The 22,369-nt window shown below is 44.6% G+C and overlaps 2 protein-coding genes across 17 annotated transcripts in view; one reads left to right on the top strand and one right to left on the bottom strand.

Moving 5' to 3' along the window:
• C4HXorf58 (chromosome 4 CXorf58 homolog) overlaps nt 1–9,676 on the top strand; it is a 129,523-nt gene extending 119,847 nt beyond the window's left edge. For all 6 annotated transcript variants that reach the window (XM_070750696.1, XM_070750697.1, XM_070750701.1 and 3 more), the window contains one exon: nt 9,309–9,676. In XM_070750696.1, coding sequence (XP_070606797.1) covers nt 9,309–9,452 — 144 coding nt within the window. In that variant the 3' untranslated portion in view covers nt 9,453–9,676. The remainder of the gene's footprint in view (nt 1–9,308) is intronic.
• KLHL15 (kelch like family member 15) overlaps nt 1–22,369 on the bottom strand; it is a 127,807-nt gene that overhangs the window by 33,629 nt on the left and 71,809 nt on the right. For 8 of the 11 annotated variants that reach the window (XM_070750681.1, XM_070750682.1, XM_070750683.1 and 5 more), the window contains one exon: nt 21,146–22,354. In XM_070750681.1, the coding sequence (XP_070606782.1) occupies nt 21,245–22,354 (1,110 nt within the window). In that variant the 3' untranslated portion in view covers nt 21,146–21,244. Of the gene's footprint in view, nt 1–10,702; nt 12,681–16,878; nt 16,949–21,145; nt 22,355–22,369 lie in introns of those variants that run through there. The other 3 variants (XM_070750686.1, XM_070750685.1, XM_070750687.1) reach the window with 2 other exon arrangements.

Raw genomic sequence — 22,369 nt, 5'->3', positions numbered from 1 at the left:
GTCCAAGCCTGCTTGTAAAAACTCCAGGACAGGAAGCACCGAAGAGTCCTGGGGATGTAAATGTCTGTTGGCACAGAAGGATGTAAAGGCGGCCCATGTCGCCTGATAAATGCGGGTGGTGGAAGGTCTTCTAGCCGCCTGAATTGTGGCAATAACATTTTCTGGAACGTGACAACTCCTCAACCTGTCCCCCTCAAGTGCCAGGCGGTCAGGTGGAACCATTGGGGTTCCGGATGATGCACAAACCCCTGGCTGAGGGAGATCCTGTCGTCCGGAATTCTCCACGGTGGGGAGATGGACAGTTCCATGAGGTCCGCGAACCAGGGCCTTCGAGGCCAATGTGGTGCCAACAGAATGACCTCCGCCTTCTCCAGCAAGATCTTTCCTAACACTTTCGGGATAAGTGGAATTGGGGGAAAGGCATACAATAAGGTCCTTGGCCACGGAAGGTGAAGGGCATTGACTCCCTCGGCTCCCGGAGATGGAAACCGGGAATAAAACCTCGGGAGCTGAGCATTTTGGGGTGTGGCAAACAGATCCACTGATGGCTCCCCAAATCGACGGGCGACCTCTTTGAAGCGGGGAGGGTCGAGTCTCCACTCCGCCGGATCCAGCTCCTGTCGACTGAGCCAATCCGCCTGCTTGTTGTCCTCTCCCGCTATGTGTTCTGCATGTAAGGAGGATAGGTGAAGCTCTGCCCAATCGAAAAGAAGAACAGTCTCTTCCATTAGTCTGAGTGACAGCGTCCCCCCTTGATGATTTAAATGTGCCCTGGTCGCCACATTGTCCGTGCGGACGAGCACATGGTGGCCTTCGAGCAGTGTTGAAAAGGCCTGTAGTGCCAAGCGGACTGCCCGCAATTCCAGGAAGTTGATATTGATCGGGTGTAGATCCTGGGGTCTCCAGAAGCCTTGTGTCACCTGAGAGTTGACATGGGCGCCCCACCAAAGAAGACTGGCATCCGTGGTAAGGATGGTATACCGAAAATGGCCAAAGGGTGAACCCTGACGCAGTGCCGGGGATCTCCACCACCTGAGGGAGAGTCGCAGATCGTGTCCCAAGGAGATCAGCTGATGTGTATGGCTTATGCGCCTTCGCTGGTAAGGGAGCAGAGTCCACTGGAGCATCCGAAAATGGTAGCGAGCCCAAGGAACGATGTCCACACACGATACCAAAGTCCCTAGCACCTTGGACAGGAGGGACAACGGGACCTTCCGTTGCCGCTGAAGTCTGGCCACTAGAGAGCGAATGTTGAGCTGTCGCTCCGGGGAAAGATACACTCTTCGGGACACCGTGTCTATTACTGCACCAAGATGGATGAGCCGGTTTGCAGGTATCAAGTGGCTCTTTGGTACATTGATTGTGAACCCGTGACGTTGAAGTAAGGCCAACGTGGTCTGCAGATCTCGATGTGCCGCCACGCGATCTCCAGAAAGGAGGAGGATATCGTCCAAATAGGCTAGTATCCGAATCGACTGGGATCGTAGGCTGGCCATCAGCGCATCCAAAAGTTTTGTGAAGGTGCGCGGGGCCGATGACAGGCCAAATGGCATTGCCCTGTATTGGTAGTGAGTGTTGTTTAGGCAAAACCTCAGGAATTGCCGATGCCCCGGATGTATGGGCACGTGCAAATAAGCCTCCTTCAAGTCGACGGAGGTAAGGAGGTCTCCTGCCCGAACCGAAGCCAAAATGGAGCGAAGGGAGCTCATCTTGAACCTCCTGTAGAGAACGTATTGGTTCAGACGTTTGAGGTTCAGGATGAGTCTGCAACCTCCTGATGTTTTGGGTACGAGGAACACCTTTGAATAGAACCCCGTACCCTCCAGGTTGCACGGCACCAGTTCGATTGCTTGGATCTGCAAGAGGTGCAGAATCTCCTGCTCCAAGAGAGCCTTGTTTGTGGGGTCCTTGGGCACAGGGCAAGTTACAAACTGATGTAGAGGGCTGTGGAGAAACTCGATGCGCAGCCCGCGAGACACAGTGGCTAACACCCAGGCATCGGTGGATGTAGTGTGCCAGGCCGAGCTGAAGTGCTGCAACTTGCCCCCCAAGGGAATGCCGTCTAGGCAGTCATTTTGAACGTCGGAAGTTCCTTTGTTGAGATCCCCTAAAGGGGCGCCTTGTCTGGTGAAATCCTCTACTTCTATCCTGGAAATAACTCTGGTCACTTCTGTAAGGCGTCGAGAAGTTGCCCTGGGAATAGGCTCTGGCCGGCTGCGATGTGGTTGGAGTTTGGTCCCACCGAAAGGACTGGCGACGAAAGTACGGTCCAGTCCTGCGGTCCTGGCGGCAATAAGATCTCGGAAGGACCTTCCTCTTGTCCTTATCTTCCACCAAGACGGGGTCAAGCGCCTCCCCAAACAGTTTAGTACCCTCAAAGGGAGCCGAGGACAATGTCCACTTCGACTTGGCATCGACTTGCCAGTTCCGCAGCCAAGGGAGACGCCGCGACGAGATGGTTGACGCCATAGCCCTGGAGCCAAACTTAGCTGCATGCAGCGTAGCATCTGTAGAAAATTCTGCTGTCGCCAGAAGCTTATTCAGATCCTGCCTCAATCTGGTCTCATCGGGGCCCAGTCGAGCCTGTACCTCCTGGATCCACATGATGGATGCACGATTGAAAAAGGAGGCCGTAGATGCAACCCGAAGGGCCCAAGCGGCCATCTGATGAGTCTTCTTCAAGAGGGTCTCCGCCCTCCTTTCATCAGGCTTGAGGTTATCCGCAGTCTCCGAAGGGACGACCGCGTTGGAAACTAGCGTGGCCACAGGTTTGTCTACGGGAGGGAACTGCAAGAGATTTTCCATGTTATCGTCAAACGTATAAAATCTGCGCTCTAAGTTTGACGGGCCTTGCGCAGCCGCTGGATGCTGCCAGGGGCGCTTGATGTTTTCCAAGAAGATTTCCAGCGCTGGAACCTAGTCGGATTCCCTGGCGGGTTCCTTGCATAAGGTCGCAGACGTGCGCAGGCCATTCCCCGGTTCTACAGGAGTCGCCGATCCCGGCATGTCCAAAGCCTGTTTCGCCTTGTGCAACAAAACCCTGAACAAGGAGGGTTTGAAAAGGCCAGCTACTGCTGGTTGCTCGGGAAATCTGAATTCGTCGTCCGACAAACCGTTCCCGTGGTCGCTGTCCTCCTCAAAATTGGACTGGTCACCCGTCATTGAACCCAACCCAGTAGGGGGTGGTGGAATTGACCAAGAATCTCTGGGTTGAGTGGCCTGAGATGGAAATGCATGAGAGCGCTGGGTAGCTGCAGCTATGCCTTGTGTATAGGCATTAGTTATAATGTCTTGTAACGCAGGTGAAAAAGCTTGCCAAGCATCCACCTGCTCTCTAAGGCCAGCTGCCGTTGGTGTAAATGTAGCTGAGGGAGCGTAGGTGGGCTGCATCCCAACTTGTGGCATAGCCTGACTATTAGATGAGGAAGGCCTCTCAGGCCTGGTGACAGGTGAAGGCAAAGGCAAAGGCAGAGAGGGAAGTAGTGTTGCCTGCCTGTCAGGTGACCAATCTCTCTCTGTTGCAGTGCCTTGGAGCCCCATTGACATACTAGGAGAGAGAGTAGGTGGAGGAAGTGGTTGAAAAGGGCTTATAGTCAGTCCCCCTTGTGTGTGGGGGGGGGGACAAGGCCGCTTCCAAACGTTGTTCCAGGGCCTTGATTTTTCTCTCAGCCTCACGCAGTGAGCAGCCTGACTGGGAAGATTTTATTTTGGGTTTGGCTGCAGCCTTCTCCTTCCCTTTTGATGGAGCCTTAGGTGCCTGGGCCTGTTCCTCCCTGGAATCGAGTTGGTCAGCCATAAGAAATAAGGGGCAGCGTACTCACAATTGAAATTCAAGCAAAAGGTCACTGATCTCTACTGAGCAGAAAATCACTTGCAAATGAGATCTGAGTGCAATGGACAGCTAACTCCACTGTCATTGGCTAGCAAGGGACCACGTGACCTGCAGCGTCAGTCTCTGGGCAGATTAGGAGCCTTACTGACGCTGGCACCCAGCCCAGTTCGCGCCTTTTTAAACGCCTGTTTTGATGGCGTTCGCGCCTTTGGGGTGCTTGAAAATGGCGGACGCGAGGACGGCGCCTCAGCGGCCGAGCGCCATGACCCTCAACCATGGGGGACTCTCCTGTCTCCCTGCGATCGCTCTAGGAGGTCCCCGCTGCCGTTAAAGTAAAGCCGCTCTTCTCCGCTGTTCCTTTTGGAGCGATCAGCTGTTCGGCGGCTTTAAAAGGCGCGATCGTGAGCGCGGCGCCGGCCTCGATCTCCTGCCGCCCCCGTCAATGGGGAGGGGCGGACCCCCCCCATCTGGGGTGTAAGGGCTTAGTATGGCCACGGAGGTCAGGGACCCAAAGCCCAGTTGCTCCTTCTCAGGGCAGTACCCACGGGGAGAAGAGGCCCCATAAGGAGGAATGGTGGGGGTGCTGCCCGCGGAGGGCAGAAACCCCAAGTCAATCTGGAACCTGTATTAAAATAAAGAAAAAACATTAAAAGGTTCAAACCATTTATTTACTTAATACCATACATAATACTATACTTATCCTCAGAGGAAACAAACTCAAGTCCTTAACCTAGACTGAGTTTTTTAAAACTGACTCCTTGGGGCAGCAAGGGGGGCGGTACCTAATTAATATGTTAATTATGTTAATTTAAAACTCAGTCCTACCAATAAGACTTGAGCTAACTCATGCTGGACTCTCCTTCCAGAGGCATGGGAGAATAGGTCGGCTCCTTCTTTGTGGCAACCCCTGAGATATTGGAACACTGCTATCAAATCTCCCTTAGTTCTTCTTTTCATTAAACTAGCCATGCCCAGTTCCTGCAAGTGTTCTTCATGTTTTAGTCTCCAGTCCCCTAATCATCTTTGTTCTCTTATCTGCACTTTTTCTAGAGTCTCAGCACCCTTTTTGCATCACGGCGACCAAAACTGAATGCAGTATTCCAAGACCAAGGCCTTATAAAGTGGTATTAACACTTTACATGATCTTGATTCTATCACTCTGTTAATGAAGCCTAAAACTGTGTTCGGTTTTTTGGCAGCTGCTGTACACTGCTGGCTCATATTTAAATGGTTGTCCACTAGGACTCCAAGATTCCTCTACTGTTGAACAATGTACCATGTATACTGTACCTGTGCATTTTGTTTTTCTTGCCTAAACATAGAACCTTACTTTTTTCATCATTAAATTTCATTTTGTTAGATAGCGCCCATTGTTCAAATTTGTCAAGATCCTTCTGTATTTACGCCTATTTTCTGGAGGGTTGGCTATTCCTGCCAATTTGGTGTGATCTGCAAATTTGATAAGTTCCCCATCTATCTCCTCGTCCAAGTCATTGATGAAGATGTTGAAGAGTACTGGGCCTAAAACAGTACCTTGGGGTTCTCCACTGCATATATCCTTCCATGTAGATGTAGTTCCATTTAACACTACACGTTGTGTGATTGGTTAGTCAATTTTGAATCAATCTGGTGGTGTTACCGTCCATCTCACATTTTTTTATTTTATTAGTAGGTTATGTCCTACTTTGTCAAAGGTCTTACTGAAGTCCATGTAAACCACATCAACAGCATTCCCTTGGTCCATTAATTTTGTCACTTTGTCAAAGAATGCTATAAGATTAACCTGGCATGACCTGTTTTTGACAAATCAATGCTGGCTGTTGATTCATTGCTTGATTATCTTTTCCCAAATCTTCCAAAATCATCTCTCTCATTTTTGTGTACCTCTCCCTCTCTCTCCCCCTTTTCTCTCTCATTTTTTTCTCTCTCCCCCTTTTCTCTCATTTGTCTAATTTCTGTTTTTCTCTTTCCTCTCCCTCTCCCTTTTTCTTTCTCTCCCCTTCTCTCATTTCTCTCTTCTCCCTCTCAATCTTTCTCTCATTTCTCCCTCCCTTGCCTCTACTTCCTCTACCTCATTCTTCCCCTCCATCATTTTCTCATTTCTTTTCTCCCTTTTTCTCTCTCTCATTCCTACCCCCCTTTTCCCATCCCCGTCTCCTCCCCCCCTTGTGTGTGTGTGTGTGTGTATGTATACACTCTTGAACCATTTCAAAAAACAGGTGAGGGCTGGGGGGTTTTTCCCCTCTCTTCTTCTTTGGGTGCTTATCATATGATTTGAATCAAGAGTCAATTGATACTTTCCAGACACTGTTATTGCAGTAGTCAAACCCCGAGGTGATAAGGGCATGAGTGAATGTGAGGTTAACACTCCCTAACCAAATAGGGCTGAAACTGGTGCACTAGGTGAACCTGGGCAAACACCCCCATCGCCACAGCTGAAAGATGATGTTCCAAGGTTAGCTATGGATCGAGGAGGATGCCCAAGTTGTGGACCCTCTCTGAGAGGGTTACTTCCGGGACCGCCTCCTGCAGCATGAATCCCAGCGACCGGTTAGGTCCCACAGAATCGGCCTTCTACAGGTCCCGTCAACTAGACAATGTCACTTGGCAGGACCTAGGGGAAGAGCCTTCTCTCTGGGAGCCCCAGCCCTCTGGAATCAATTCTCCGCAGAGATTTGTGTTGCCCTCACCTTCCTCGCCTTCCATAAGAGTCTAAAGACTCATTTATGCCACCATGGGGTTATTAGATTCTACCCCCTGGCCAATGAATGACTAGTGGGTTTGTTTGAATGGATATCTGTGTATGCTAATAGGCTTTTTAGTTTTTTAAATGTAATTCTTAATTTTAATTTTAATTAATTATAGCTCTTTTTTTTAAATATAATTTTTATTGATTTTTTAATAATTTTACAAAAATCAAAAACATAAAACATAATAATGTGCCATCACCAAACAAGAAAATAAAAATTCCCTTCACCAGGGAAGATTCAATTCTATATCCTTCATTTACTTCATCTCTGGGTTACATTATTCTTTATAAAGTGATTGAATTTTATTTCTTACATTTGCATCGCTTACTGATATTGTTAATATATAATTTTTAACCTTCTCCCACCGCCTCATTGTTGCTTCTAATTTCTCTTCATTATAGTTATGTAGTCTAATTTCCATTATTTCATAGTGAATGTGGTCCACCATGTACTTGCACCAATTTTTTATCGTCCATTTATTATCATCTTTCCACCCAAGCACTATAGTTGCCTGGGCGCTTTCTATCACTGCGGTTTTGATTTCTTCGTATTCTTTTACCTCACTATTTTTTATCAATAATGCTGCTTCCTTGGTTATTTTCCAGTTGCTATTCGTAATTTTATTCACTTCCATTTGTATTTGCTTCCAAAATTTTTGAACTTTATTACATTCCCAAAACATATGCATAAATACTCCTTTTTCCTTACATCCATGCCAACAACTTCCTTTCCTCGTTGTTTGAAAGCGTGCTAATTGTACTGGTGTATACCGGTAATACCATTTATGTAATATTTTTATTATTTATTTATTTATTTATTTATTTATTTATTTATTTATTATTACTTAGATTTGTATGCCGCCCCTCTCCGAAGACTTTTCTTCTCATCTCTCTTATTCTTGTGTTTTTAATTCTTTTAATATTTTCAATTATGCCTTCCATATACCATTCATCAATTTCTAACTCATCCTGCCAATATCTCGTCAATCCTTTTACTACTTGTTCCTCTGCTTGTAATAATTCTCTATATATATTACCTGTTTGTGCTTTTATATTCTTACTCTTTTCCCTTAATATCTTCTCTAAATTCGTTTCTTGTCTGGTGAATATTTCTTTATTTTCCCTCTTGCTTAAATATGTGCTTATTGTGTTAGTTTATAACCAATTTTGTTGTCCAAGGCATCTCTCTATTTCATTCCTGTTAATTCTTCATCCTTTTCATATAACTGTTCTATTCTCTGTATACCTTCCCTCCTTAATTTCCATATTATCTTTGTGAGGTTACTTTCTTTCTTTATATTTATCACATGCAGCGTTGCTAGTTTAGAATTTATCATTTTTAATTTATCTTGCCATTTCATCCAACTCTCTAATCGCTTTAGTAGGGTCTAATAATCTATTTATTTCTATTTTATTCCATTTCCTGAATAATAGTTCCTGATTCTTAATATCATTAGTTTCCTTCTCTAATTCTACCTCTATCTCGATGTATACTGTTTTTATATGCTGTAAGCCGCCTCAAGTCTTCAGAGAGGGTTGGCATATAAATTTAATTAATAATAATAATGATAATAATAATATAACCCCCCCCCCCCGAGTGATGGACGGACAGATGGACGTGTTCTTGGGAGGCAGAACCCACAATCACTTGTCCTGATTGTGTCTGAGTCTTTTAACACCCATCCAGACCCTAACAGCCTCCAGACACTGACATATTACTTCCACTGCTTCACTGAGTGGACACGAGGTGGAAATGTATAACTGAGTGTCGTCAACTGCGACCGAACGGAGGTAGGAAAACCACCGTAAAACGGTGCCTCCCACTCCTAACTCCTCCAGCTGGTGTGGAAGGATACCGTGGTTGATACTATCGAAAGTTGCTGAGAGGTTAAGAAGCACTAAAATAGAGGATATTTTAATGCAAATATGAGTATTAATTTTAGGTGTATATAAGCCTAACCAATGTAACAAATATTGATATCAGTATTGTTATTTGTATCAAAATGAATGATTCCCACACTGTGGGAATGATGCCACACTGTTCATGTATGGATGTTGATGTATACAAAATAAAATAAAGAACATTTAAAGGAACATTGCTCACAGCTCTATTTTAAGCCACCTGTTGTCTATTTTTTCCTTCTGATCATGTGAGCTATATGAAAGTCACACAGCTATAACACAAAGGGTGAGCAAACATACATGCAACCTGTTTTGTTACATAAAGATGCTTAATATGATCACTGTTGGCTAAAGGAGTTAGAAGGCCATACAGTATTTGTGCCTGTTTACTATTTCTAGTTGTTATCATTTACTAACCCCCCCCCCCCCCCCAATCTAGTTCTTCGCTTTCTTTCCAGTCCAAGGATTGTTTAGATATGACCTACGGTGCCACCCTGGAAACAGCGAAGGACCAGCCCACGGTACTTCTGCCAGTGAAAATGGAGCCTGGATGGGCCACACGCACCCCGGGCTCCATTTTAGGTGACAGAGGACTGCGGCCAAAATCAGACCCTCAATGAGTGACATCGAGCTGGCCATGTCACCCAGGCCCTCTGTGGTCAAACACAACCCTGATGCAACCCTCAATGAAATTGAGTTTAACACCCCTACTCAAAATAGATAGCTGCATTTGTATTAAAAATTTCTCCAAAACAAGAATTTAGTTTAAAATAACACTATATTTCACTTTCAAATTATGTTTGTTGTTTTATATTTTGTTTTTAGGACTTAAGCAGTCCTTCGAGTGATCGTTCAGCTGGAGATGCAAGGCCAGAAAATCAATTTTCTAATGAAGATTGGGAGCAAGAAGCAGTAATGCTTTATGATTGGGCCAGATCACTTCGAACTGAAGATATTTGGGAAGATTAATCAGAGATAAATGTATTTTTTATTCAAGTCTCCGCCTTTTCTATCATATGGTTGCAGCAACAGTTGAAATTGTTTTTCCCCATGTAGTTTTTTTGCTTTTTGCAGACATAGCCATAGCAGGCAATGAATACACTCAACTCTCGGAGTTCAGGAAATTCCTAACAAGTTACTGTTGATAGAAAAATGTGACATTATGTGAGAAGAATAAAGTGATGTAGCCAATGTGCATCTGTTATAAGTACTGTAATAACTTGAGTCATCTAGATGGAAAATAATAGGAAGAGTTTGATAAATGCTAAAGATATCTAAAGAGATGCTTCCCAGTATGCATTAATATAAAGGAAATCAAGTGTTTCACAAGATTTACATAGCTGCCTCAAATGTGGTTTCAAATTGTTTCTGTACATCTGCACAACCACCCCTCCATTCAGTCTATCATGAAAACATTGTTTTCATGTTCATCCATTTATTTATCAAATTGGTATGACCGCCTATCACACCAAAGGCAATGTTGACAATGCACCACACCAGATAAACTTCTCATGTGAGACATCTGTGAGCAGCTTTCAAAACAGCCACCTCAACCTTGCAAAGGTTGCCACTAGTTTTATGCTTTGAAGAAAGCTTAATTCCTTTAATCAATAAGTATGCTATAAAAAAATAGTAAAATAAAGTAAATTGGCTGTTACCCATTTTATGAAATAATTCTTTAAAATGCTTTACACAGCCATAGTAGTTTTAGCCTATCAATGGACAATAGGCAAAACTAAGCACTTTTAAATATTGCTTTCAAAGAAAAAGGTATAGCTTCCTTACTTTTCTCATCAAAGTTATTAAGGCTCTAAAGCAGTGATGGTGAACCTATGACATGGGTGCCACAGGTGGTGTTGTGGTTAGCTCTGGCCCAGTTCCTGCCCTAAGGACTGTGGATGTGGGGGAGACATCCACGTGCTGCAGGCCTGTTTTGCCCCTGGTGGAATCTGCAGATGAAGGCTCCTCTGACCAAGAAGACATGAGTGACAGGGAGGAGGAGAGTGTGGCTCAGAAGGAGATCAATTATCTAGCTCCTCCTTGGATTCAGAACAAGATTTAATGATACAGCCACGCATGCGGAGAATGATGCATAGGCAACAACAACTGAGAGATTATTATAAAAGAAAATGAGGCCACCTGTGGTTGGGGGGGGGGGGCTGTGGTAATTAGTGAGGCTGCTATAAATAGCAGCCTGTGGGTTTGGCCATTGTGGAGGATTATCTGATCGTTGTGTTTCATGACTGCTTTACTGATTTTGACCTTTTGTGTGCTGATTTTCCCCCGCTTGGAAACTAAACCAGAGCAAATTGTGTTTCACTTTGTGAAAGAAGGATTGTGAATTGCCTCACAGCTGCAAGCTAAGTATCACAGAACTGATAAGGGACTTGTACAAATTACCAGTTTGTTTGGAGACGAGTGCTCTTTGCTCTACAAAAAGAGGGCTTAGTTTAAGTGAATTTTCATTATAAAGAACACTTTTGAATTTTCAAATGTGTGTGTCTGAAATTTGTACCTGTGAATTTTCGGGAGGAGTCTACCAGAGAGCCCGACAGAACAGGTGGCATGTGAGTTGTTGCCCTAGATCAGCTCCAACGTGAACGTATGTGCCAGCCAGTTGATTTTTGGCTTGCACAGAGGCTCTGGGAGCGTGTTTTTGGCTTCCAGAGAGCCTCTGAGGGAGATGGGTGAGGGTGTTTCACTCTCCCCCAGCTCCAGGTAAACCTTTGGAGCCTGTGGAGGGCGAAACACGAGCCTAATGGACTCACCAGTGGTTGGGAAACAGGCAGTTTCCAGCCTCCAGAGGGCCTCTGGTGGTGGTGGGGTGAAGCTGTTTTTGCCCTCTCCAGGCATTGAATTATGGGTATGGGCACTCGTGCATGTGCGATAGCACAAACGGACACTCTTTCAGCACCCGAAGAAATAAAGGTTCACCATCACTGCTCTAAAGTGTTCAAATTTCATTACATTGTTAAAATTTACAATTGGTCCAAACTGTTATTCGCATTTCACCTCAGCTGAGTACTTTCACAAGTAAGCTAATATATATGACTTTAAGAATGTGAAGCAGACTGAAAAGGAACAAACAAAAAATGAAAAAAATTATAATGAAAATTAAAAATATTTTATTTACATTCTTAATTATATACAATTTTACACCTTGCTTAAAAACAGAACAGAGTATATACATTATGCATGTTTGAACATAATACATTCACAGGATGAATTGGAATAACATTTACAAAGAAGTAGAAAGAAAGAAATGTTTTTAAGAGTATAAAAATATTGCAGTTTCGCAACTGCTTCAGACAAATTATTAGAACTGCACAGTGCATATCTGAAAAAAGTATTCCAATGTACGTACTATAGCACAGTTCAAAGGTAGCTCAAATTAACATGCAACACTTTATTACATATGTTGAAAAGCAGCATTGGATTATGCATAACAATCCTGCAACAGTAACTTCTCCAACTATTGTTACTAACATATTCTTAAAATTTGGCATAGTATTTGAAATTCTATTCATAAAACTTACATTTGAAATTTAATAATTAAGACATCAATTTAATTCAGAAAAACTGATCCTGATTTTCATGTGCTCCCCCCCCAAATTGAATAAATCTTGTAATACTATGATACCATAAAATTGAGAGAAATTATATTCTGGTTTGGAACATTAAGCAAGTTTTGTTTTCAGGTACTGGGCCTTATTTTCTCTCTTTGTTTATATTGATAGTAACAGAGATATTCTTATTTATTTATTTGATTTTTATGCCGCCCTTCTCCTTAGAGTCAAGGCGGCTTACAACATGTTAGCAATAGCACTTTTTAACAGAGCCAGCATATTGCCCCCACAGTCTGGGTCCTCATAATTCTTGAATTATGTAAAAATATTCTTGCTTTAGAAATGGAATTTTATTTTTTAATTCCATTTCTTCAGAATATCAGCAAGTTTATGTGATAAAAAAATTCAGAATTTTCATTCAGCCACTTTATGATATCAATAAAAAACAGCAGTGATGAACTCTAGGAGGTTAGCCTGGCCTCAGTGGCTGTTATGGATTTATATGTAACCTTTCATCTAGTACTAACTTAGTATAAGGAATGGACATACAAATCATGCTTTAAATTTTTATTTGATGTCTGATTTTTTTTCATGTGGTATTCTTGTCTTTTAGTTGTACTACTTTTCTCCACTAAAATAGTATAGAAAATAGTATTCACAAGTAAGTTAAATTAACATGGACATGTCATAAAATAAAATATAAGAATAGGCTTTCTAGAATAATTTATTTAAAAATAATAATTTATAAAGCACATAAACATTCATTAATGCAAGACCATAGTATTTAGGCAGCCATTTTTTTTCAAGAATAAATAGTCTTTTTTCTTCTTCTAACACTACCAAGTGTTTATACAGACTCCCAAGTGAAATAAATAGGCCTTAGTCTAGTGCAGGGATAGGCAAAGTTGGCTGTTCTATGATTTGTAGACTTCAACTCCCAGAATTCCTGGGCCAATCACACTAGCTCAGGAATTCTGGGAGTTGAAGTCCACATGTCATAGAAGAGGCAACTTTGCTTATCCCTGGTCTAGTGCATTATATCTAAATCCTCTAAAAACGTTCATGTTTCCTTTCCCCTTCCATTTTGGCACTAAAGTTGGCATTTTAATTATCAATGAGATGAAATGGTTTAAATTAAATAGTGAGCTTTTTAGGAGATCACGGAATCAACCACAGTGATACAAACTTAATTGGTTCCGGGACGAGGTTTGTAAGGTGAAAAGTTTGTAAGACGTAACAATGTTTCCCATAGGAATCAATGGAAAAGCAATTAATGCGTGCAAGCCCAAAACTCACCCCTTTTGCCAGCCAAAGCGCCCGTTTTTGCGCTGCTGGGATTCCCCTGAGGCTCCCCTGCATGGGAAACCCCACCTCCGGACTTCCGTGTTTTTGTGATGCTGCAGGGGAATCCCAGCAGCGCAAAAATGGGCGCTTCGCTGGTAATGGAAGTCCGGAGGTGGGATTTCCCAGCGAGGGGAGCCTCAGCGAAATTGCAGCATCGCAAAAACACGGAAGTCCTTGAAACCCCACCTCTGGACTTCCGTTGCCAGCACAGCACCCGTTTTCCGTTGCTGGGATTCCCCTGAAGCCTCACAAAAGCACGGAAGTCCAGAGGTGGGGTTTCCCATGCAGGGGAGCCTCAGGGGAATCCCAGCAGCGCAAAAACTGGCAACAGAAGTCCGGAGGCGGGGCATCCCAGTGGTGGCAGCTTGGCTTTGTAAGGTGAAAATAGTTTGGAAGAAGAGGCAAAAAAATCTTAAACCCCGGGTTTGTATCTCGAAAAGTTTGTATGACGAGGGGTAAAGACGAGGTATCACTGTATTTGGGAACTGTCCAAAATTCAGTGTAAATTGAATAAAAAAGGGTGAATACCATCATTTGCTACATTCTTACATTCTTTTCTCTCGTAACTTTCATATGCATAGGAATTTCAGTAAAGTACAATTTAGACGAGTATCATGAACCACAGGAAGATACATAATAGGTTAGAAATAATCTAACATTTATAAGCTGAAGTATATTTGCTTTTTAATCAAAGAAACAAAATCAACTCACATTAAGGTAGATAAATTGTATTTTTCTGCAACCTTAAGTAGGCTAACTTTAAGTATTGGTTCAGTAACTCATTGAAGTTAACTTTCCATTAAGTATGCAAACAATCAGTCTTTTGTATTATAATGAATGAGAAGTTAAATAAAAAGCACAAGCACCATCGTCCCATTACATTTAATGTGCCTTTTCATATCTTACTATATCTTACTATAATTGATAAAGCAGAGCTGCAGTGGCACAGTGGTTAGAATAGTACTCCAGGCTACTTCTGCTGGCTGCCTGGAATTTGGTAGTTCAAATTTCACCAGGCTCAAAGTTGACTCAGCCTTCCATCCTTTTGAGATCGGCAAAATGAGGTCAGTTTATTGGGGGCAATATGCTGATTCTCTAAACCACTTAAAGCACCGAGAAGCAGTATACAGTGGTACCTCAAGATACGAACCCCTCGTCTTACGAACAACTCATGATACGAACCCGGGGTTCAGAAAAATTTTGCCTCTTCTTACGAACTTTTTTCGAGTTATGAACCGGCGTTCGGAGACTGCTGGGAAGCCGCGCGGCTGTTTTAAAAGGTGACAGCCGGGCGGTGGGGCTTCCCAGAAGCCTTCCGAACGCCGGTTCGTAACTCGAACAAAGTTCGTAAGAAGAGGCAAAATTTTGCTGAACCCCGGGTTCGGTTCGGGAGGTTGCTGGGAAGCCCCCGAGGCCGGCTGCGACCTTTTAAAACACCCGCGCCGCTTCGCAGCTGTCTCCCGAAGCCGAACGCAGAAGTTCGGCTTTAGCGTTCGGCTTCAGGAGACAGCTGCGAAGCGGCGCGGATTAGGGTGTCTCCTGAAGCCGAACGCTAAAGCTGAACTTCCGCGTTCGGCTTTGGGAGACAGCTGCGAAGCGGTGCGGGTGTTTTAAAAGGTCGCAGCCGGCCTGGGGGGCTTGCCAGCACCCCCCCGAACCCGGGTTCGGGGGGTGCTGGGAAGCCCCCCAGGCCGGCTGTCACCTTTTAAAACAGCCACGCGGCTTCCCAGCAGTCGCCGAAAGCCGTTTTTTTGCGGGGGGTTTTTTGGTTGCACGGATTAATTGACTTTACATTGTTTCCTATGGGAAACAATGTTTCGTCTTACGAACCTTTCGTCTTACGAACCTCCTGCTTGCACCAATTAAGTTCGTATCATGAGGTATTACTGTATAACTGTAAGTGCTATTGCTATATCTATTAATATATTTCATAATTTTACTATTGTTTCAGCGGTAAATTATTTTTTAAAACTCTTCTTCTATATGATACCCAGGATGATTTAGGTATTGATCAGGCCACATAACATATAAACTTGGCTATGGAGGATTCTGTTTTAAAAACACTCCTAGAGTAAAAATGCCTTTATCAACTCTGCATGGATAGTTATTTATATATAAAAAAACATTTTATATATTAGTAATGAAGACCTTGGCCTTAGAAGCCCTTTGAGATATAACTGCAAGGAGACTGTCAAACTGTCCCAAAGGTGCCTTTTTTTCAAGAGACAACTGGACTTTATAAGAGATTAGAACTAATAATACTCAAATATTTCTTAAAGTTAGCAGATAAGTCATTGCTTAAGCCTAACCTAATGATTTTTCCCAGGTTGGACATAAACACAAAAACTCATCCTCATACAGACAGAAGTCTATAACATACTTGGGAAAAAATTCACTTCCATTTTTATCTTATCTTATCCTGCTATCACAAACACTTCTAGAATTAGTTAATTTTAGTCTAATGAATAAGATTAAATAAAATAGAAGTAAATTTTAGGGTTAGCAAAAATTCAAGTTACTGAAAAACTCTATACTTATTTTGAGAGATTTAGATTATGTTCCTCTGGCAATGTAAGTTCTTAAAATGGGATGTGAAAAGTTATACATCACATTTTGAAACATACTGTGGATTAAGCTCATTTACAATCCCCCCTTTATATTCTATATACTAATATAAAAATGAATAGGTCTATAGCAAAATAGGAGAAATAATGGATGAATGTATATAAATATTAGTATGCTGCTTTTATTTTATGAATAAAAGATCAGAAATATTTTATTCATTCAGGAACTACTGGCATTATATGCCAACTGATATGCCTTCAAAACTGAATCCAAGCAGAGTGGTTTGTCTTAAAACAAAAAAACATATTTTTTGTGCTACATTTTCCCTAGCACATAAAATTTTGTTATTATATTGTCAGTTACAGAATTAAGCTTTGGTTGCATCTTAATAGGTTAGTAACTGTCCAATGTTTAAAAATAGTAAACATAAGTTACACAAACAAGAGGATCACTTTTGGTTTAACATGCATTTGAATTTTTGCTAGTACGATGCTTTTTTCAGAAACATATGCAATTTATGAACATTCAAATTTATCTGTGTGCAAAAAACTAATGAAAAAAATTTGGCCTACCATTTTTATAACAGGGCCTCAGTAAATAAAGCACATTATTATGGGGTAATTTATACTTGTGATATTTGAGATAATCACAAAATAATATTGCTTAATTAATTTATCTTTCAGAGAGAAAAGCTTTGAAAAAACACAAATTATATATAATGACATTATACATCATTTGCTTCAGTCAAATATGTTGCTGTTTAACATAGCAAAAATTGGGAACTTATCACATGCATACTGTTAAACTCCAAGAATATAGCATGTTGTTGTATAGAAGTTCCCAAAATGCTAAAAATAACATTTTAACAACATCTTATTATCCAGAGGTGGAAATTCAAAATTTTGACAACTACAACTGACCTTGCTGAGGTTGGGTGTTGTAGTTCAACAAAATTTCAAGGGATACAGAATCCCTCCGCTGCCAGCCACTCTATTCAAAAATAGTGAAGGTAGAAATAGTGAAAATAGAATATTTTCAAGTTTGCTGAAATAATGCTAAGTCATTCAAATCTCTGTTTTAAGTATAATAGCTTATTCAGTGCAAAGAAATGGTTTTGCCAATATCTGGTAATACCTGGGAAAAATTAACTGCTCATAAAGAGCAGATTAAATGCTTGTTATACACATTTACGTTAGGTATTTCAGGGCACAGAACTAAAAAGATAAAACATGGAAAATCTTTTTAAAACACACACTTTCTTCCTCATTTGCATTAAAAGAAGTACAAATATTACTCCATCAGTCGGCACATACAATAATGAGAATGAAGCTTTCAATTATACAATGAAGGTATATATCCGAGATGGTGAACCAATGGCACGCATGCCACAGGTGGCACAAGTAATATCTGAGAGCACGCAAGACGTTGTCCTTTGTCTGCTCCAGCGCACATGTATGCCCTGGCCAACTGATTTTCGGCCTTCCAAAAGGTGCGAAGGGGAAGGCTGTTTTCGCCCTCCCTAGGCTTCAGGAATGCCTCCAGAGCCTGTGGATGGCGAAAAACAGACCCTATAGTCTAGAAGTTCAAAAATGAATTTCTGGTAGGCCTGTTGGGCCATTTTTTGCTCTACCCAGGCTTCAGAAAAGCTTCAATCCTGGGGAGAGTGAAAAATGGCCTATCGAGCCTACAGGAAATTTGTTTCTAAACTTCTGGTAGGCCTGTTGGGCCCGTTTTTCGTCATCCACATGCTTCAGAGGTTTTCCTGAAGCCTGGGGAGGGTGAAAAAGGGCCCAACGGAGGCTTCAGTGAGGCCTGCATGCATGCGCGAGGGGGGGGAGAGCACACGTGTGTGTGTATGCATGGATGCGTGAGGGGTGGGCATTGCATTATGGGCATGGGCATGCATGCATGCGCTATTGAGCAGGCGTACCCCCTTTTGGCACCCGAGCATCACTGGTATACAGTGATCCCCCGCTCGTTGCGAGGGTTCCGTTCCAGGAGCCCCCGCAACGAGCGGGTTTTCGCGAAGTAGCGATGCGGAAGTAAAAACACCGTCTGCGCATGTGCAGACGGTGTTTTTACTCCCACAGCGCTAGCGAGGAGCCGAAGATTGGGGGCGGCGCGGCTGTTTGCCGCCGGCATGGGGGGCTTCCTAGCAGCCCCCCAAACCCGGGTTGGGGGTCCGGGGGGCGCTGTCTCTCGGCGCTTTCGAGCCGATTCCGGGAGCGAACTCGCTCACGGACTCGGCTCGAAAGCGCCGAGAGAGAGCGTTGACAGGCCCGTTCCTGGCGCTGTCTCTCGCCGCCTTCGAGCCGATTCCGGGAGCGAACTCGCTCACGGACTCGACTCGAAAGCGCCGAGAGAGAGCGTTGACAGGCCCGTTCCTGGCGCTGTCTCTCGCCGCCTTCGAGCCGAGTCCGTGAGCGAACTCGCTCACGGACTCGGCTCGAAAGCGCCGAGAGAGAGCGTTGACAGGCCCGTTCCTGGCGCTCTCTCTCGCCGCCTTCGAGCCGAGTCCGGGAGCGAACTCGCTCACGGACTCGGCTCGAAAGCGGCGAGAGAGAGCGTTGACAGGCCCGTTCCTGGCGCTCTCTCTCGCCGCCTTCGAGCCGAGTCCGGGAGCGAACTCGCTCACGGACTCGGCTCGAAAGCGGCGAGAGAGAGCGTGGACAGGCCCGTTCCTGGCGCTGTCTCTCGCCGCCTTCGAGCCGAGTCCGGGAGCGAACTCGCTCACGGACTCGGCTCCAAAGCGGCGAGAGAGAGCGTGGACAGGCCCGTTCCTGGCGCTGTCTCTCGCCGCCTTCGAGCCGAGTCCGGGAGCGAACTCGCTCACGGACTCGGCTCCAAAGCGGCGAGAGAGAGCGTGGACAGGCCCGTTCCTGGCGCTGTCTCTCGCCGCCTTCGAGCCGAGTCCGGGAGCGAACTCGCTCACGGACTCGGCTCCAAAGCGGCGAGAGAGAGCGTGGACAGGCCCGTTCCTGGCGCTGTCTCTCGCCGCCTTCGAGCCGAGTCCGGGAGCGAACTCGCTCACGGACTCGGCTCCAAAGCGGCGAGAGAGAGCGTGGACAGGCCCGTTCCTGGCGCTGTCTCTCGCCGCCTTCGAGCCGAGTCCGGGAGCGAACTCGCTCACGGACTCGGCTCCAAAGCGGCGAGAGAGAGCGTGGACAGGCCCGTTCCTGGCGCTGTCTCTCGCCGCCTTCGAGCCGAGTCTGGGAGCGAACTCGCTCACGGACTCGGCTCGAAAGCGCCGAGAGAGAGCGTGGACATCGCCCGTATCTAGAAGAAGTTGCCACCCGAGCGCTCTTGCCCGGCGGGAGGCGAAGCATATGGGTGGGGGGGCTGTCAGGACACCCTCCCACCCCAGCACTTTGCATCCCGCCGGCAAAGAGCAATAAGGCAGCAGCTTCTGCCGGACACGGGCAATGGGCGGGACAGAGAAGCGGGAAGAATCAGGAGGTTCCTTTGGCGGCTGGAGGCTGCCTGGCACCCGCTGCAGCCAAAACAACAAAGCCAGGCAGCCCCCAGCTGCCAAAGGAGCCTCCTGATTCTCCCCGCTTCTCTGTCCCGCCCATTGCCCATGTCCGGCAGAAGCTGCCTCCCGTGCCGATGTTCCCCGCCAAGCCCAGTTCGGCTTCCCTGGCTGCTTGGCCGGAGGGGGGGGGGGGGTCGGCCAAAAGGGGCTGGAGACGCAGCGATTTGCCTCCCGCCCCTCGCCCCTGTGCCACCGGCACGTCATCTTCCCTCCCAGACAAAAAGGCCGGCCTTTGGGGATGAAGGGGTGTGTTCAGCTCTGCGTCTCCAGCTCCTTTCGGCCGAGCCCCCCCCCCCCCCCCGACCAAGCAGCCAGGGAATCCGAGCCAGGCTTGGCAGGGAACATCGGCACGGGAGGCAGGAGACGGATCGGGCGACCGGAGCAGCAGCCAGGGAAGCCGAGCCGCGTATGGCGGTGACGGCGGCCGTCTCCTGCCTCCCGCGCCGATGTTCCCAGCCACGCCCGGCTCGGCTTTCCTGGCTGCTTGGCCGGGAGCTGGATGCTGGTGGTGGCGGAGGAAGGCGAATGCGGCTTGGAAGCTGGGAGGGGGGCAGAATATGGGAGGAGAGAGGCTTGCAATAGAGGGTGGAGGAAGCGGCCATGGGAGGGCGAGCTGCCTCAGGGAGGAGGATCGGGCGGGACCAGGTGGGGGCTGGAATTTCTCCGCCAGGGCGAAGGGCGGGCGAGCGGGTGCTGGGGAGGGCTTCTCGCCCTCCCGACAGCAAGAGGGGGGAGCGAACGGCGTGGGCAGGCGAAGGGCGGGCGAGCGGCAGCGAGGAGTTTGCGTGGGCGGTGGGGAAACTCCTCGCTGACGCCAGCAAGAGGGGGAAGACCCAGGGAAGCCGCTGCCATCTACGCATGCGTGCCCGGCACGCATGCGTAGATGGTATTTTTGACTTCCGGGTTGAAAAATAGCGAAGTACCCTGTTCGCAATGGTTGGGGACGCAATAAACGGGGGATCACTGTATATGAAAGGATACCATCACAGCTAAAATTCTACAGATATAGTTGATAATAATCATAATTTATTAGATTTGTGCACTAGTAAAAATAGATTTTTAGCTGCATATAAAAATATGCATTTTATAATGACCCTACTTTATACATAAATTTTATTCACAATTAAAACAAAGGCAGTCTAGAATTTTCGTTAAAAAAGTTAAATTACTATTATAAATTTATTTTCAGCAAGACTAATGGGAACTATTGCATAAAATTAAGGAAAATCATATAAAAATATAAAACTATTTTAAATTGTCACCAATATCAAAAGATGATGTGTCAAATTTGTTTCAGGGGGCATAAAAATAAAAAAAGTATTGAAAAAAACAAATAATGTACTGAAAGCAAAAAGCCCATTGCACTGCTATATTAAAAGAGAATCTGTTCTAGCAAGGGCCACATTTTCATCCATTAAAAAAATTAAAATCCACAATTCATTTGCTTTTAAACCATCTTTCAAAACAGTATGTTCCAGTAGTTTCTGAACCACAAAGTTTTGTTTACAGAAACATATGTTCGTGTGCATCTATTATGTTTTTACAAGAACTAAAATGGAAGAACATCTTTGACTTTTCCTTCTCTCAGACCATATATTATGTAAAAAAAAAAATCATTGAAACTGCAGCTATTCCTAATAAACTTTGTAAATACATTCCTGTACACATTTTTCTTTATTAAGATGTATATTACACAGATCAATGACATTTAATTTGCTTTATTTCTCTTTTCTCATATTTTCTTCTTGAGTCTTTTAACTGCAACGTCTAACATGTTCTAGCACATACTCGGGAAAATGTAGACTACAAACTTGTAAACCATCAAGTTTGCAGGGCATTCTTGGATATTCGTCTTCCTTCCATTTATTATCTTCAGGATCAAAAGTAAGAATTGAATCACTGTAGTGACCATTATAACAAAGGCCTCCAAGAACCATTATCTGCTTGTCCAGAATAGCCACACCATGGCCACTTCTACCAATTGGCATAGAAGCCAAAATTGTCCATTGATCAATTTCTGGATCGTAAACCTCTGTAGAAGGGCAGCCTTGAGATTCAAACGAGGCTCTCAGGATTACACAGACACCTCCAAAAACATAAAGCTTTCCATTATAGGAAAGCATTTTGTGAAAACATCTTGCATAATTCATTTTGCATTTGTTTTCCCAACAATTAGTCAGCACTTGAGTCCTCCTTGTTCGCTGCCCCACAGCTCCTTCTTTACTGGGATCAAATACACACACCTGCTTGGATGTAGAAGATGATGTTATTCCACCAGTGATATACAATTTGCTGCCAAGAACAGTTCCTTCATGTCCGTATTTATTGACCGGATAAGGATCTACAAATTCCCACTTATCTTCTGTAATATCATATCGTTCAGTTGAATAAAAAGTTTCATCTCTTGTTCTTCCAGCTACTGCATAGATGTATCTTCCAATAACCCCAACAGCAAATTCTGATCGTGGCACAGACATATCTGTCATTCGCAACCAAGAGTTTTGCCTTGGATCATATCGGAACACCTTGGAAGAAGCATGAAATTCACCATCTGGCCCCAACTCTTCCCCACCCAATAAGAATACAAAATTATTAACAATAGCAAGGCAATCTGGTCTCAAAGGTACTTGTGGGCCTTCTAATTCCCACCAGACCCTTGGTTTGTGCAGGAGGAGTATTTTGTTATTTACCATGCTGTGTCCTATCATTCCTCTAAATACTGCAGTCTGAGGTTTGGCAGAACGAATGCGATTTGATTTCATTTCCATCAAAGGCTGGTGATGCACACTATGGAAGTAATTCATAGCCTGCTCCACTTCATGCCGCAGCTGCCTGGAATAACGATAAAATTCTGAAGTTTTCACCTAAGGATAGAGCAA

This window comes from Erythrolamprus reginae, chromosome 4 (assembly GCF_031021105.1).
Source record: "Erythrolamprus reginae isolate rEryReg1 chromosome 4, rEryReg1.hap1, whole genome shotgun sequence".
NCBI classification, from domain to species: Eukaryota; Metazoa; Chordata; class Lepidosauria; order Squamata; family Dipsadidae; genus Erythrolamprus; species Erythrolamprus reginae.
This window is presented reverse-complemented; position numbering and strand designations above follow the sequence as displayed.